Raw genomic sequence first — 16,390 nt, 5'->3', positions numbered from 1 at the left:
CAATCGCAAAATGTGTAAATGTTAATCTGAGTGATACAAAAATCTGGCAACGCTAAAACTGACCAAATCAACAATTGTTTTGATTGAATATGCAGTCTATTCTCAGCATTAAAATCTAAGAATTCAGTCCTCTAAGGACAAGTATTCACAGTATCTTTCCTTTTCGACAAAAAAGTCATATTGGATCAATCAGATTTTTATTATCTCCAGTGGTCCCAAACCAAGTCGGAAGGGATCAGAACATTCAGGATTTCCTATCTTTCATAAGATCATTGCATTTCAGGGCTCACTCACACTTGAACCAAAACAGGGCAAAATTGAAATGTTCCAATGGCCAGAACCCGTATCCCTGAGGCAAACCCTCCCAATGCCTGGAGGCTTTCAAATGAATGACCACATATGCACTTAGCCCATTCTGCATTGCTATTACTGTAGCTTTTCTCACAGAAGTGACTCCAAATTGTTTTGACAACAGAACATATAGACTCATTTCCCACATCCCTCAAATAACTTCATATTCTTCTGCTACAAAGACCAAACATCAAGCTGATGTTTGATTGCAACACTGATGGGGTGAACGGGCAGTAAAATTTACCTGTTACCCATGCAAATGACTTACCTCTTAACTTGCAGCACACTCCAGCACCACGTGGATTAGGAAGGTAAAAATTCAGCACCTCTACACAGCCTCACCTCTGAATAGCATTAGAAACAATACTATAGATGTAGGCATCAGGGATAGGCACGTTAGAAGACTGAGACACCAAAAAGAACCATATCTGAATTATTGCACAAATATTAGATTCCTGAATATGTTTATGAAAACTTTGTATACACTTAATACAAAAAAAAACGCAACAAACAAAGAAAACCAATAAAAGCATTGCATCTCACTAGCTTTGTAAACTCAAACACAGCTGCTATCATCAGCTGAAACATTTTCAAGCTGCCACATGCCTATCACAGCTCTTACCAAACCATCACTGAAGTACTTGCTCAGCTGTGGACATACAAACAGACCCAGAGGACAGTCTACCCACACCTAAAGCAAAGGGCAGTACATGCAACTGAAGTGAAAAGGGTGCATTAGTGTTTCCCTCTGTCTAGACTTAAGTAACAAACCAACATATATGCCTTTAAATATTTGAAATTTGCTACTACCATCAACGGTTCTGAGACAAAAACATTACTAGCCCTGCGTGGCTATTGTTCACACTTTGCAGAAGTCACAAAAGGCAGAAAACAGCAAATGTGGAAGTCTCTGACACCACCTTTTCGGTTACCTTTTCATTACAGCCAAGCCCTGTGCCAAGCATGGCTCAGCTACACGTGAGGTTTGAGTCAAAAGGATGTCTGCCGGGGTAACAACAGTGGGAGGGAGGCTGTGGTACGGTTCAGCACCTTGCATGTCAGCCTTAGTGGTACAGCCAAAAGCCACGCCATAAACGTGGTTTATATACCCTGTGGACTGGGCTGACAAACCAGATGTTGCAATTTGAATGTAGTTAGTAGCCAGAGGTCCAAAGTGACAATGGATAGATAAGCCCCAGTGGTAGTGCTTATCTGCACGGTTCAGTCATATAGTTTAAAATAGGACCCCTACAACAGGATCATTAATATACAACACCTTGCATACAGTGACAATCCTCCCTAGTAGCGAATTAAGGATTTAACATAGGAAAAGGAATTATACTAGGTGCAAATTTCAATTACCTCTGTCTAAAGACTTCTGCAGTCTTGAGAAAAATAATTTGTAATTTAAGGAAAAAACAAAACCTTTTTCTCTACTCAATGATTTTGGCTTATGCCAGCAGACACCATCAACACGCTGCTCCGGATGAACGGCCCTCGCAGAGAGGCGAGCCGCTGGTTTCTGCTGACGTGGTTAACCGCCGGCGCTCGGAACGCCGCGCTGACAAAGGAGCGGACGAGGGCTGCGAGCTCCCCGCCCGCGTTTGCCGCCGGGCGCTCTCCCGCCGGCCCGCACCGCCCTGCAGACGTGGCGCCGGGCCGGGCCCCGCTCCGCTCCCGGCGGCCGCTGCCCAATCGCGGCCGCCCCCGTGACCGGCCGGGGGAGGAGCGGGGCCGGGCTGGCGGGGCGGGCGGCGGCCGCCGCGGCGGGCCTGTGGGGCATGGCGGGCGGCGGGGCCGCGGCCGGGGGGTGCCTGGCGCTGGCGCTGCTGCTGCTGCTGCCGCCGGGCGGCCTGGGCAAGCCGACGGCGCGGCAGGAGCGGGCGCGGCCCGGCGCCGCGCAGCACGACGACCGGCCGGGCTTCCAGTACGACCACGAAGCCTTCCTGGGCAAGGAGGAGGCGCGGAGCTTCGACCAGCTCAGCCCGGAGGAGAGCCGGGAGAGGCTGGGGTAAGGGGCGCCGGGCGGCAGCGCAGAGGCCGAAGGAAACGTGGCAGGGGGAGGGCCCGGCGGCGGGGGAAGGGGGGGCTGCCTGGCCTGGCCTGGCCTGGCCTGGCCTGGCGCGCCCGAGGGGCGGCGGGGGGCTCGGCAAGAGGGGGGCGGTGGGTGCTGCCTGCCCGCTCCAGCTCCCCCTCCCACCCCGAGGGGCTCGGGTGCCCCGTGCCCTGGTCTAGCCGGTGATACCTCTTCGCTTAGGCTAATTTCACACCCCGCTGATTTTGCAAACGAGCAACCAGCAATTCATCACTCTCGCATTTTTCTCTCCTGCCTCTTTTGGTCCTGCAGCAGTAAGCCTCGTGGAAGGAGCTGCTGTGTGTGGTGCTGTGCCCGGTGTTGGGCAGACACAGACCTCACCCACTGCTGGAGGGCTTTGCTGCTACAGCTCCTTACCTCTGGGTCACTTGATTGTTCCGTATTGGTGTGAATCCATTTTAAACCATTCCTTCCTTACAGCTTCATTTACAAGTCCACTTGAAGCCATCTTCCCCCAGCTTTTCCACTTGGACATCTTTGCCCACTCTCTTACAGCATTGGTCTTGCTTCCATGCTGCTCTTTACACCAAGAATGGAGTCCATGCAGCCGGTGCCTTCTCCCTCCTTTACACCTACGGGAAGTCAGATCGCTAATTAGAATGAAGTTTAACAGTAGTTTAAGAAAGATCCCTTTATGTAGTTACTAACAAAAAAAATGTTTTAAATATCTGCATGTTCTCACTAAGATTACCTTTGCTTTTACTTTCCTTCCACGGGGAGTAGTTCTTATTAATGTTTGTCTAGTTCCATCATGAGCTCTTAGTGCAGTATCACTGTTACTTTACTGAATAAGCTCTCAATCCTTCTGGAAGCTGTCACTACTATTTACTTGTATCTCTGTGAGTAATCAGATAAAGTGGTTATCAGAAATGACCAATTTCATCCACACTGTTTCAAGAAAGAGCAAAAGAAACAATGTTCTCAGCATATATGATCTATGACTTAGCTTCTCATAAACCTTATCACTAAAATGGACATGCTTTTTTCAAATTAGTCCACATACCAGCGTAGGTATTTCAGCAGGTGATATGATTTAGCAATAGAGGTGTTTTTTAACAGTTTTTACACATGCTAACTCAGCAAGGGAGGAAGCTTAACTTTCAGTGATCTCACTGTATGTACACCTTGGAGAGGTGACACAGGCATGTTAAGTTACAGCCACAGTCAATAACCTTTTAAATGGAAGTGACTGAAGTGTCCCTCGGAGGACTAAAGCCCACATTATGCGCATTGTGAGCACTGTGCAGCAGAACATCAGAGATGTGGTTCCTGGGGCGCCCTGTGAGAAAGTTTTATAATTTTCAGCACTTCCTAACCTTGTAATTTCAGATCGCATACTGGAAGGTAGAGCAGAGAGAATTTTTAAAACTTTTCACTTCCTTTTTTTTTTTATGGTGCCTTAGTAATCAGATGTACTGGAAAAAAAACAGTTTCGTTAAGGACAGCCTCTGCAGTGAGAGTTACAAATAGTGTCACTTTTCAGCAAGTTACTGGCTTTTAGGAAGAAGAAAGATTTAATGAAAAGCTATTTTTAAATGCTTCCTGGGAGAAAACTGGAACATATGGTCTGCTGCTCTAACCAAAATGCATGCTGCTACATTTGTAAGTAATTTTACCTTGCTTAGGAAGGGTAGCAGCACATTGGTCATCCCAATGACCAGTGCTAGGATTGGAATCTCAGGACAACAGCAGTAATGCAAAGCTACTCTCACCTTCTTCCAGCAAGCAAAAAGGAACTGGGTAGTATACAGAAAAAGCCCCGCAAACTCAACTACCTGTAGCCTCAGTGGAGGAGCGGCTGCACACTAGGATCCTGGTTGGAGATCATGGTACATAGCAGCCCATAATCACATCGTGACCTGGGAGTGCACCTGCGCTTATGACAGATTCCGTGACAGGGACATCCCTTCTCCCTGTCCTCCCACACCGGATCACTTGACAAGACTCGAACATTGTCCACCAGTGCACAGTACCACAACTGACCTGGCTTTGGAGAAGCGTGACGGAGTGCTGGTGCAGCATCCAAGGACTGCATTAAGGGACTGGAGGTGGGCTAAGGAGAGGAGTGGGGCTGCAGTCCCCTGAACCTTCTCCCTGCCATTTGCGATGGGCCTGTCATTTTCAGTGAACATAGAAGATGGTTACAGATCCTCACAATATAAATGTTTCTGTTTTTTTATACAGGCCAAGGCCAGAGTTTATCAACATACAGTTGTACTCACATCAGGTGCAGAGGGAAAGCCTTCCTCTTTCAGCCACTTAGTCATAATGATTTCTTTGCTCCAACTTTCTTTCATCATCAGATGTGTTTGCAGACTGGCAGCTTAAATCGCTGTGGTAACAGGTTGTACGTACCTGTTATATGTGCCCTTTAGCTTCTTTATTATGAGGTGAGAAACTAGGACTGACTGTAATTCCACCTCAGTTAAAGAGAGAAAGTAAGCTTTCAGGTATTTTACACTTATGCATGTAAATTCCTGTGTATGAGCTGGCATTTTCTGTCTGTTCACATGCTCCTTGAATTTTTGCTGTATTTGAGAAATAGCTATTTAAAATAAAGGCACTAAGGCTTTTCAGACTGATCAACGTACATTAGCTCTGCTACAAAATTTAGAATGATCCTGAGCCAATTTACAGGTAATTATCAGTATAAAAAGTGGGATCCACAGTCCGTACAATAGCTTCTTACCTGTACCTTTGGGACCCTGTAGGCAAGAATTTTTCTTTGTCCCATCTTCATCTGGGAAGCAGAGTGAAATAGTGCATGTGGATGCAATGGACCTATAAAAACAGGTGAAAAGGAAGAGGCATGAAACATTTTCTAGTAAACAGTCCTAACTTCTTTTGTGTTAAAAATGCCAAAGACCTAATAGCAGATTCATTTATTATAACTAGTACATTTAACAATAGAAAGAGATATCAGCTAAACCAATTAAATCCATTGTGGTGCAAATCTGTTGACAAATACAGTCCATTGTGCGGTGAAAGGGGCCCTTGGCAGTCACTTCCCTATGAAATGTACAAAAGAGCAAAGGTTTTGATTTGCTCAGTTAATTCATACTTTACTACTTCAGAAAGCAAATTCAGCATCCCCCTTTTTCCTCCTGTAGCTCAGAAATGGCATGTTTATAAATTCAGTCTGATAGCATCAGACTCATACAAGATTGCTGGAAATTCAGCAGTAGCTGCTGCTGTTATTTGATTCTACTTGCCATTTTCATAGCTAAGGCTCAGGAAAAGATATTGCTTCACTAGTTGAGCGGTTCTAGTTGGCCAGGGTTGGTTTCTTTGTGGATAACCAAGATGGTGAATTGAAAAGAATATTTTAAAGTGCGGAACTTCTCCCAGTGTCCTTTGGCTGCCTGGAATTTTAGAGAGCTCACGTTTTGAATCTCAAGTCAGGATTTAGACAAGTCAACTCCTGCCCTTGCCCTTTCTTACAAATGACATCTAACTAGTGTATAGGCATGCTGATTCACCCTATGGGGAATGGTCGTTCATGTTGTCTCCAGTTGGACACTGAGTGGTCACTGAACTAGGTGCGGTGCAACTACAGACAGTTTGCTCCTGTACCTCATGAGCAGTGATACAAGGGTTAAAACTACTGATGTGCCTAAAGCCAATCTGGATGCAGAAGAGACCTGGTGCTAACTGCCCCAGTTCCAAGAGGAGGGTATGTTGTTTCCCACAGGCCAGTGCCCAGAATATAACAACACTGTGACAACCTTACCTGCAGCTGTGGGTCTAAAGCTGCATTCTTATTTTAGATAAAGGTTTTTATCATCTGGTCCGCTACTGTAGCTGGGACAGAAGCCAGTTTTGCAGGCTCAAACCCAAACTGGTGGCGTTCAGCTATTATAGGCATCCCTTGAGAGATTTATTGCAGAGAACCTAAATGGTAGAGGAGAGCATTGCCCTTTTTTTTTTTTTTTTGACATAGTTTTTCAGGTAAGTTTTATCTGCAGCTGCGTGCAGAACTTTTCAAAGATGGAAGTTTCCCTGGGAGTATGCCAGTACCTTTCACTCCTGCTGATTTCAAGAGGACTTGAGGCTAGCAGCTTTGCACAGGACAGTGGCTTATATCTCAACTGCCAGCAATGACTGGAGATGTGCTGCAGACTAGCTGTTGCTTTGGCAAGTAACAGGCATTCCTGGCAACACAAACAATATTGCTTTTCATTGGGAAAGAAGGAAAAGGAACAGAAGTGTAGGGACAGGAATGGAAGAGAGGACAATACATGGTGTACATGCCCAGCATCACATGGTCATATAACTCAGCCCACTCTAGCTCAGTCTGCTGGAGAGCCACAGAAGAAACTTCAGGTGTCCACAAAATCCTAGCTTTTTGCCCTGGTTGCCTCCAGCAAGGTACAGTACAGGCTTTCTCCTGAGGTGAAGTTAGTGTCTCCTACTCTGAGCCCAGCATGGCTACTCCCTATGAAGGGTGAACAGCTACCACTGAATTAGTAGATACAACCCAAGAAATCCAGATATTATATGAGGTACTTTGTTCACTAATTTTGATCGTGTGAGTTGAATTATTCATAGCAATACTGAATAATAAATAGAGACATATCCCTATTGAAGAGATAATATGCAAAATGTAAGAAAGTCTTAGCCAGTAGGACAGCTTCATAAGTTTTGGACATGCAGTTTTTGTGGAAAATCTCGACCAGGTAAAGATTACTAAAATTGGACTGACATGAAGTTTGTTTTTCTGTCAACTCCTAAGCATGCTGCTCTCTCTTTACAGGAAGATTGTGGATAGAATAGATGACAACAAAGATGGCTATCTCACCACAGAGGAGCTAAAAAACTGGATTAAACGGGTACAGAAACGCTATATCTATGAAAACGTGGCTAAAGTTTGGAAAGACTATGATCTAAACAAGGATAATAAAATTGCCTGGGAGGAATACAAACAAGCCACATATGGTTATTATCTAGGTAAGATAACATTTTCAGATTATGTGCTCAAAGACTATTGAGATTATAAAGCATGATTTCATCCCTTATGGTCAACAAGAGTTTGGTGTCACATTTAGGACTTGAAAATCACATTAAGTTTTATAGATGCTCAGAGGTCAAAAGAACCTCCTAGTTGTTTATTGCAGCCATTTCCCACATGGGTCACCAGAACACAGAGGGATTATTAAATGTACTGACAAAGCTGAATTAAAGTCTCCTCCAGTTAGAGAGATAAATATATATATATTTAACATTAAAAATGATACATTAAAAAATAATATATTGCATAATTAACCAGTATTTGTTAATTCAGTCTCTCTAAACTCTTAAGATTCTAGATGCTAAAAATTTAGGCTGGGTCTAAGTTATAGCAAAGTTATTGATTAAAATAGTTCTTGCAGAATAACATGCTTCAGGCAGTGATCAACTGCAAATGAAAATCCTTAAGAAATCAGGCAAAAGAAACATGTATTAAAAAATATACCTGAATCTTTTTTTCCCCCCACATATGTCCCCTTTGATTTTTTTTAAGTTAATGAAGGGAAAGGAGGAGAAGAGATCACTTAAGGTAAAGGGCAATGATGGCAGAACAACAAATTGGAATTAATTGACCATTTATACTGGAAATGAGAAGACAATATCTGCCTACCATAGAGGCAGTTTCTGGAGCAAGCTTCCAGCAGCAGTAATAATGCCAAAGTCTACCTTAGATGAAAATGGAGTTTACTACATTTATGGAAGGAATATTTCCACACAATCCCTGCAGCAGTATCCCTGGGAGCCCTTCTCAGCATTTTGTCTTTGCTCTCTGTAATCCCCAGGATTTGTTGAACAGCTGCTACATTGTGGTCTTGTGTTAATGCACACTTAAAATTCCTATCTGTGATTCCTGGCCTAGTCTTCTTCAACTGTGTGTTTGTCTTCCACCATGCAAATTATGAAATTGTTATGAGTATTTTTCATGTTTGAAGTCACTTTAGTGATTCTATTTTAAAAATTATATCAAATATTGTTCGTTTTATGCCACTGAACACCTTGAAAAAAATGTCATTGTTTTAAACTGAAAATAATTGTTAGGTTCCCCATAGCAGAGGCGTAGCAGTTAGATAATTTCAGTGTGCCAGCTTCTGAAACTACTTTCCTTTGATTTGCTTGCTTTTTGAAACTGAAAAGTTGTGTAGATCATACTGATTCCTGAGAAGAATAAAACTTCTGTGAATGAAATCTACCCCAAATACTGCCTAAGCAGTGCTTGTAAAAGCAGATTTAAAAAATACCAATATCTGTGAAAGATGATATACAATACTGCAAAATCCATTAACTCAGACTCCAACAGAAGACTTACTCAGACATTTACCTATACTACACTAAGTCACATTTAAAAATCAAACTAAGTGCTTCACCTCTGAATTTAAAACTTCACAGAAAAGAGAAGTTCCATTTTAACACAGCAGCTATTTTAGCAATAAGCTTTTGTATTTCTAGACTCTAACAGCAAATTGGGGTGCTTTGTTGTGGTAATATGTTTTAGAAGGAACATAGTTTTTAGATCATCTTGATTAATTTGCAGAAAATCCAGAAGAATTCCAAGATGCAACTGATCAGCACAGTTTTAAAAAAATGCTGCCCAGAGATGAAAGACGGTTCAAAACTGCAGATCTGGATGGAGACTTAGCTGCCACTCGTGAAGAATTCACTGCTTTCCTTCACCCAGAGGAGTTTGAGCATATGAAAAACATCGTTGTCTTAGTAAGCAGAGCAAACCCAATTACATTATTTTTACTTTAATTTTGTGGATGAGGTTTGAAATGGTTCTCTAACCTTTCCGTTCAGGGTTTAGGAGGAGACACACACATAGAATAGCCAAGTGGGGAACAGAAAGGGATGCCTTTCCTGCAGTTCGTTTGATTTAGAGCTCTCAGTATAAGAAAGACTTGTTAAATGCACTTAGACAGCTCCTAAATGGAATCAAGAAACAGTTTCAGGGCACAGATTTACACCAGAGTAAAAAGAAGGGTACACTGACACGCAGCAGTTAAGTGTTTGATGCAAGCTTGTATCTTTCCCTAACTTAAAACTTAAGCATGGTGTTCAGTTCATTCAAGCAGGGTATTTTGTCAACACAAAAGGATATTTCTGTATTTATTGTGTCAACAACAATCACACTGGAGTCAGTGAGAATACACTTGCCTGTGTACAAGGGCAGCTCAAGGCCTCAAAACATGAAATGATCAAAGAGGTGAGCAGACAGAATTCTCAGTTCCCTCCTGATTACTTTGATGAAAAACTATTTTCCAGGAAACTTTAGAAGACATAGACAAAAATGAAGATGGTTTTGTGGATCAAGATGAGTACATTGGTAAGTGTTGAGATTTGTTTCTTCTATAATTTCCAGTTCACTTGTCCATCTTCTCGCAAATTTGCAGCAGTAGTAACAACCCAAAGATGAACATTTCTCTGCTCCAGTTTAACTATTTTAAATCAACCATCAAACCCAGAAAACTTAATTTCATTTTAGGCAAATAGCAAGATCACCAGCAAGATTCCTCACACTTTACAGCATAAGGTTCTTTTCTTATTCTCATATAATTTGGTTTAGAGGATCTGGAATAATATTTTTGATGACAGGAATACTCTGTATATTTGAGCACATAAACAGCTTTTTGAAGGCATTGTTTAGAAATGAAGGAGGATCATAAAGTGAATTAGTCTCTTCCAAAGTCTGAATGGTACTTGACTATGCAAAATAGCTGGGAAGCACACATTGCAGAAAAGAAAATTCACCTTTTTTGACTAGTTATTTTCCTAATTTAATTAGAAAGTAAAAGTCCATACTTCTCTAATGATTTGTATGGTAATGCCATTATGTTTCTTCTAGAAATATAAGATGCATTAAAAATGAACTGTGTAAAAACAGCACTAAGATTTAATATTCTCAAAGAAGTTGTGATGTGCGTGAACGTCAGCTGTGCATTACTTCAGTGACAGTAGGAGAACAAAATGGGAAACATCAACAGCAGTTCAGTCACAGTTAATTTGCACAAACTTCAGTCACACTAGGCAGTTAACTGCTGTCTTGCACTTAGACCTGTGAAGACAAAATAGAAGCAGGACTGGGGATCAGCAGTACGTAATAAGTTTTAGCCTTTCGAATCACTGTGCTGGTACCAAAAGCTAGCTTCTACCACTGCGCTCACTTTGATGTTTTAAATCAAGAAAGTAGCACCAGGAAATTAGTGCAAACTCAGATGAATCTTTGTTTCTAGTGGTGCTATAAAGATCACTTCACATACAATCAGGAACAATATACACACATTAATTAATGGCAGGGGGGTTCTATTCCTTTTAAATTATATTTAGCCTCAGAATGTGAATGCTATTCATTTATGACTGAAATAACAGAGCAGCATAATTTCCACAGTAATTTCAGTTCATTCAGTGACATTACCTGCATATAATTATAAGGTAATTGTCAACATTTGTTACCATGTGAATCCTGGTTTTTCTTGTCTTCTATAGATAGGAACATAGAATGTTCTAGTCACGATCACCCCACATTGGCAAGGATGATAAAAATCAAATTGACAGGACATGTCAGTTGCTTCAAATAAACAATATAATTTGCACTTTAAAAAATGGAAAAAGAAAGTGAATGTGTTGTCTGAAGTTTTCTTCATGAGTTGAGGAAAACTACGCTTAAATATTCCTACTTCCCTTTTTCAGATGTAATATTTTTTATTTTATGAAGCTGGGGTTAAAAAACAAACAGAAAATCAAATCTCTTCATTAGTAGTTTATAAGAAACAACAAAAAGAAGTCCAAAAATTTCAGTCTCTAGATCAGGAAATGGGAAAATTGGTGGGGAAGTCTGCTGAAGGTTATAGAACAATTTCTCCTTCCTTCCTCTTATTTTGTCTTTTACAAAATTTTGTTAAGATTTTACACAAGCAGTGAAACAAAATAACCCTGGTCATGTTAAGCAGAGAGAACTAAACTCTTACTGTGCATGGGCAGGTAACAGTATTTCATGGACACTGTGGGAAGTTCTACAAATAGATAATTTCAGCCTAGTGTACACACTTACACTGCAGGGTCAGGGGAGTTTATTCCTAGATTTGAGACCAGCCTTTATTCTTCCTGGAGGTACCAGCCAGCTTCTGGCCCTGAGACCATCTGTGTGGGGTGCACTTTTCCTTAGCACATCCTTGAAAATCAAACCCAAAAGGCGTAGGAGGCTTTAATTAAAAATAGGAATGTGGACGGCTTGAGGAATAAGCAGCCCTGATGAGCAGAAAACTATTGATTTGCCACAGTCACCAGAAGGATAAAGTGGACACACTGCTCATTGTTTGGAAGGCCTATGCTGTAAAGAACAGTTACACATCACTTGCTCTTAAAAATCACTGCTACTCTCCCAACTCTGCTTATACAAATAGCCACTGCGTCATTTTTCTACTGCTGCTTCTTAAATACAGCCCAGGACTGATGTACAGATCAGCTCATGTACATAATGTATGCATCCAATGTCACAAGTAGTACTCCATCCTAAGGTACCAATCTATGACAAGTGCACTGCCTGTGGTTTCTCACACACAATACAGCACTGATTCAAGACTTCTCAAGGTCTGTCTTGGTAGAATAATACCTTCTACTGAAGTATGCTGCAGCACTGCATGGTTAAAAAACGGACCCATCTACTATGATGAATTTCTCTTCTGCAGACTCCTCTAAAAGCAGGACAAAAGCGTTGAAGTTCCATTTAGCATTTTTTATTTTCCTAAATTTCCACTGGGCCGGTTTTCCTTTAACCACTCTCTGCTGTCTGTCATCTCATTTTATCCACAAAAACATTTGCTGGTAGGGACAAGATAAAATTGTTGAATTCCTTGCTCCCCATGTGACTGAGCCTACCATTAAATCTTATGATTGTTATTTAATTAAAGATCCTTAGAAGAATTTTTTCATTCTGAAATTCAGTGGATACTGGCCTTCAGACACTTTTACCTCTCGTGTTAGCCTCACCAGCAGTGCACAGTTATGATACAAGGGTAATGTAAGAATGGACAGAATCACCAGAAGTGAAGAAATAGGCCTGAGAGAAGATACACACAGCTACTCTATTTACACCTCACATTTAATTTTCTGTACAAAGAAATTCTGTGCAAAGAGTGAAAAGTTTAGTCTTCCTCTGAGGATCACTGTGCAAATGTCTAGTCTGTGCGTAATTTGCAAATTAAATACAACTCCAGTGAGACCTTTATTTCCTCTCCAGCTGATATGTTTGCAAATGAAGAGGGTGGACCAGAGCCTGACTGGGTGGTTACAGAACGTGAACAGTTCTCAGATTTTCGTGACCTCAACAAGGATGGAAAGATGGACAAAGAGGAGATTCAACACTGGATTCTCCCGCAAGACTATGATCATGCATTAGCTGAAGCCAGGCACTTAGTCTATGAATCGGATGTAGACAAGGTACTTAGTGTTCTAGTATACTGTTTAAAAAAGTTATATAAGGTGTTGTGGTTTTTTTAAACGTATCAGCTTGCAAGAATTTATTCCTAGGAACTTTTCTTATTAGTACACTTTAAATGGAGTTTTAGAGGCTAGAATTGCTAGTGTATTAATGTATCCATGCCAATTTCAGTTGATAGGGTTAGAATCAGAAAGTAAAAGTAGTAAAATACAGTTTATCAGCTCTAGAATTCCCCTTGGCTTTCATTAGGTTAGATAAGAAATTATTTATCGTCTTCAACATGGAAGTTTTAACACATTAGAAATACTCCTTTTCCTTTCAAGAGTGGTCATGGCTTTTGCATGCTAATTTAGACTGCAAGAGAAAAATAAAAGATACATTACATAGGTGGTAGCAAAACCCCCCCATTTTTATGATCAAACAAACATCTTTGACTCAATACATCCACTGCCTCTAACATGGGAGATTAATGGTTCATTAGATCCCAGATGGTGATCTTCAGAAGTGTAATGTGAGCAAAGTTGGAACCTGAAAAACCAAAATGCCCTTACACAAAGAGTATGTAAATTGCTAACGTAAGCAACCATCTTCAACAAAGTACACCAGAGGATTTTCAATTTTGCTGTCAGGAAGGCAAAACCAAACCACAGGGCAAAACTGTATACCAGATAACCCATATACTGTTTAGCAATGCGTTAATTACAAAAAACTTTGAATTAGCAGTTTGACCCAACTGAAGCCAGTGGGACTTCTGTCTTCCCCTGGCGTCCACACATCACTCACTGTGACAGCTACAATGATTCCTGAACCTGCAGTCTGCTAATTTGTAGAACTGTCTAGTTCTCAGGGCTCTTGTACAACTGTGCTGGTGTGTCTTTTAATTTGCTTTGAAAATGTTCTTACAGAGATTTTATTTTTCTCCCACCAGGACCAAAAACTAACGAAAGAGGAGGTTCTAGACAACTGGAATATGTTCGTTGGAAGTCAAGCTACTAATTATGGGGAGGACCTCACAAGAAACCATGATGAACTATGATACAGTATACCAACCAGTATGCCGCAGACCTTTTCTCCACTTAACTGAAATCACCGTGTCTGTCCCCTTTTCTTGGAAAAGATAGGCAAAGGACACATTCACAACCGAATGACTTGCATTAATATATTTTTAACATGCCAGCTTATTACCTCAGAAACCACATAGAAATAACTTTTTACTCTTTTTCACATGGTTAAATACAATATCTAATTACTACAGTTTTATTTTGGAGAAAATAAAAAGGTAACTTCTCTTAATAGATTAAAGCCTGACCTGGAAAAGGCACTTCTAACAACATAATTACAAGGATCTGTAATAGTGAAATACGTTTTTCAAATACCCACTTTTACTATAGTGAAATGCAGATAGGATTAGAAAGAAACATAATGTTTAAACAGACTAAGTTATTTAATCATCTTTTCTAATAGCATATAACAATTTAGATTTATACTTTGACCCTCCTATCCAGAGGGAAGGTTTGACACAACATCAGCAACCTTTTTCTCCACACACTTACTCTCTCCCAGTTTGGGCCAGAGGTGCTGCAGAAGGTATCCAGCAGCCCTCTGGTTCAGAGCTTTACAGGTGCAACATGTACAACTGGCCCTTCTCTCTAGCCCCCGCCAGTGCAGAGACAGCACACACGGCCCGACACCCTGTGCCAGCATTCCTCAGCTAGGGTTGTAGAGTTCCTAGTGACAGCTGACAACAGAGTAATGTACAATAGTTTGTGGGCTGTTGGCTTTGCTGTTTCTGGGGAGGAAATACGCCACATGAAGCATAATTTATCTCACGCTTTTCGCACTTTACTCAAGCCTTACTCTTGTTCACACAGTGTGAATGGCAGCAGTTCTGTGATGGAGAAAGAATGAGACATATCACCCCTCTCGGCCTTCTGTCCTACCACATGAGAGATTTATGTGGTTAAAGTTCTTGTTTTGTATGTATATACGTATAAGTACATGTTACTGAAGCAACTACATGAAGACAGCTTTCCTTCCAAAGAAAGGGGTAAGCTTTCCACACAGGTGCTTTCTTTTTTACTGTATAATGTGAGCTGTTACATGTATATTTTTATATACTCAACTTAGCTAAGTTTGGTTGTTTTTAAATGTACTGGTTTTAAAATAAGCACAATAAAACCAATACTTCTTTTTGATACTATGATGGTGCAATAACACTAACAGACTAGCATAGAGACATGATGTGAAAGCACAAACCAAGCCTTTTAGGACAGTAGTTCCCAAAGTACTGGGTCAGTGGCAGCTCCTATAGCACTGGGTGGTCATCTACAAACAGCAGCAGGACTTATGGCACCAACTGTTTCTTCACCTCATTATAAAAAGGAAAAAGCTAGAAAAGTCCAATATACATAGTTGCTATTGCTATCACTAGAATTTGTTCTGAACACTAATACTAGGAGATGAGGGCTCCACGACAGTGTTCACTTGGAGCTTCCTTGAAGGCTTGGGTGTACAGCATCACACACTGGTGAGCACACAAGCATCCAGAGAGGAGCTTTGAGATTCCCAGGTTGTGATATACTTCAGCAGCTTAACAAATTTGTGAAAATCATCTTGAGACAATGCAGAACTGTGACCTCCATCAACAGTGTCATTTTTATAAGGTCATATAAGAACTGTGGTGAAATATTTCACATCTTCCAACTGAAGATAATTAAATCTAGATACCAGAGTATGGCAGAGATTCCTACATGTTCTTGCTAGCACAATTATTAAGCTTTTGGTGTGCACTTCTTACAACATTGCCAGCAAGGTCTCTGAAAAGTCCCTACCTCTTCCACTAACATACAGTAGGACAAATGTCATCAGACATAAGTGAACTGGTTTTGGTTTTCCAGTACCCTTGAATTAAATAAATGCCTAAATGCAGTGTTATCTGAAAAGCAATAAAATTGTATCTTGGCACATGTAAAAGATGGTCTGTTTTGTTTATGACTTGGATTTTGAAAGTTTTACTGTATTCAATAATCCTAACAATCTTGAGAACTGTTCTGTTGTTTTGTTTTGTTTTTTTTTTTTTTCTTTAGTAGTTCTTCCATACCAAAATTTAACATTTTTATATTTTAGTAACATAATTGTAGTACTCTCACTGCACTCAGATTATCTTCTGCTGTTTCAGGAAATCATACCTTAAAAGAAAAGCTTGTTTCCTGCAAGTGAAACTGCAGCTCAGACTAGATACTAAGCAAAGGATTTTCACTGAAGCCCAAGGGAAGGTTGTTTGCTAACTCTTGTTGAAATTTAGTGGGAGTTGGGTGCTGAGATGCTAAGCATCGTTGCCTTCAGCTAAACATGACACAAATCTACTGCATACTGTCCCAACAAAAAACTGCACCTGAGCTTTGACAAGCAATCACATTTTCTTCCACATTACTCAATAAATTTGGAATAGAATTATCATCACATGAGAAAGAAATCATGTTCCCTCGTTTGTTCTTGATTCC

The 16,390-nt window shown here is 40.8% G+C and overlaps 1 protein-coding gene across 1 annotated transcript; it reads left to right on the top strand.

Annotated features, from left to right (window-relative positions):
- The first annotated feature begins 2,126 nt into the window (after nt 1-2,126).
- Nucleotides 2,127-15,860, top strand: RCN1 (reticulocalbin 1). Its single transcript, XM_042785499.1, has 6 exons — nt 2,127-2,362; nt 7,200-7,393; nt 8,985-9,163; nt 9,713-9,773; nt 12,687-12,886; nt 13,816-15,860. The coding sequence occupies exons 1-6, from the start codon at nt 2,133-2,135 to the stop codon at nt 13,921-13,923; spliced, it is 972 nt and encodes a 323-aa protein (XP_042641433.1). The 5' UTR covers nt 2,127-2,132; the 3' UTR covers nt 13,924-15,860.
- Nucleotides 15,861-16,390: the final 530 nt, after the last annotated feature.

Source organism: Tyto alba, unplaced genomic scaffold (assembly GCF_018691265.1).
Source record: "Tyto alba isolate M040663 unplaced genomic scaffold, T.alba_DEE_v4.0 Super-Scaffold_8, whole genome shotgun sequence".
NCBI classification, from domain to species: Eukaryota; Metazoa; Chordata; class Aves; order Strigiformes; family Tytonidae; genus Tyto; species Tyto alba.
The sequence above is the reverse complement of the archived record's forward strand: the minus strand, read 5'-3'. Positions and strand labels throughout refer to the sequence as shown.

What these genes read in the sequence shown, in the direction of transcription:
- RCN1 (XM_042785499.1), top strand. Translation starts at nt 2,133, where the DNA reads ATGGCGGGCGGCGGGGCCGCGGCCGGGGGGTGCCTGGCGCTGGCGCTG. An exon ending in TGAAAAACATCGTTGTCTTA is followed by an intron (nt 9,164 to 9,712) that starts GTAAGCAGAGCA and finishes ACTATTTTCCAG; the next exon opens with GAAACTTTAGAAGACATAGA. An exon ending in GGATCAAGATGAGTACATTG is followed by an intron (nt 9,774 to 12,686) that starts GTAAGTGTTGAG and finishes TTTCCTCTCCAG; the next exon opens with CTGATATGTTTGCAAATGAA.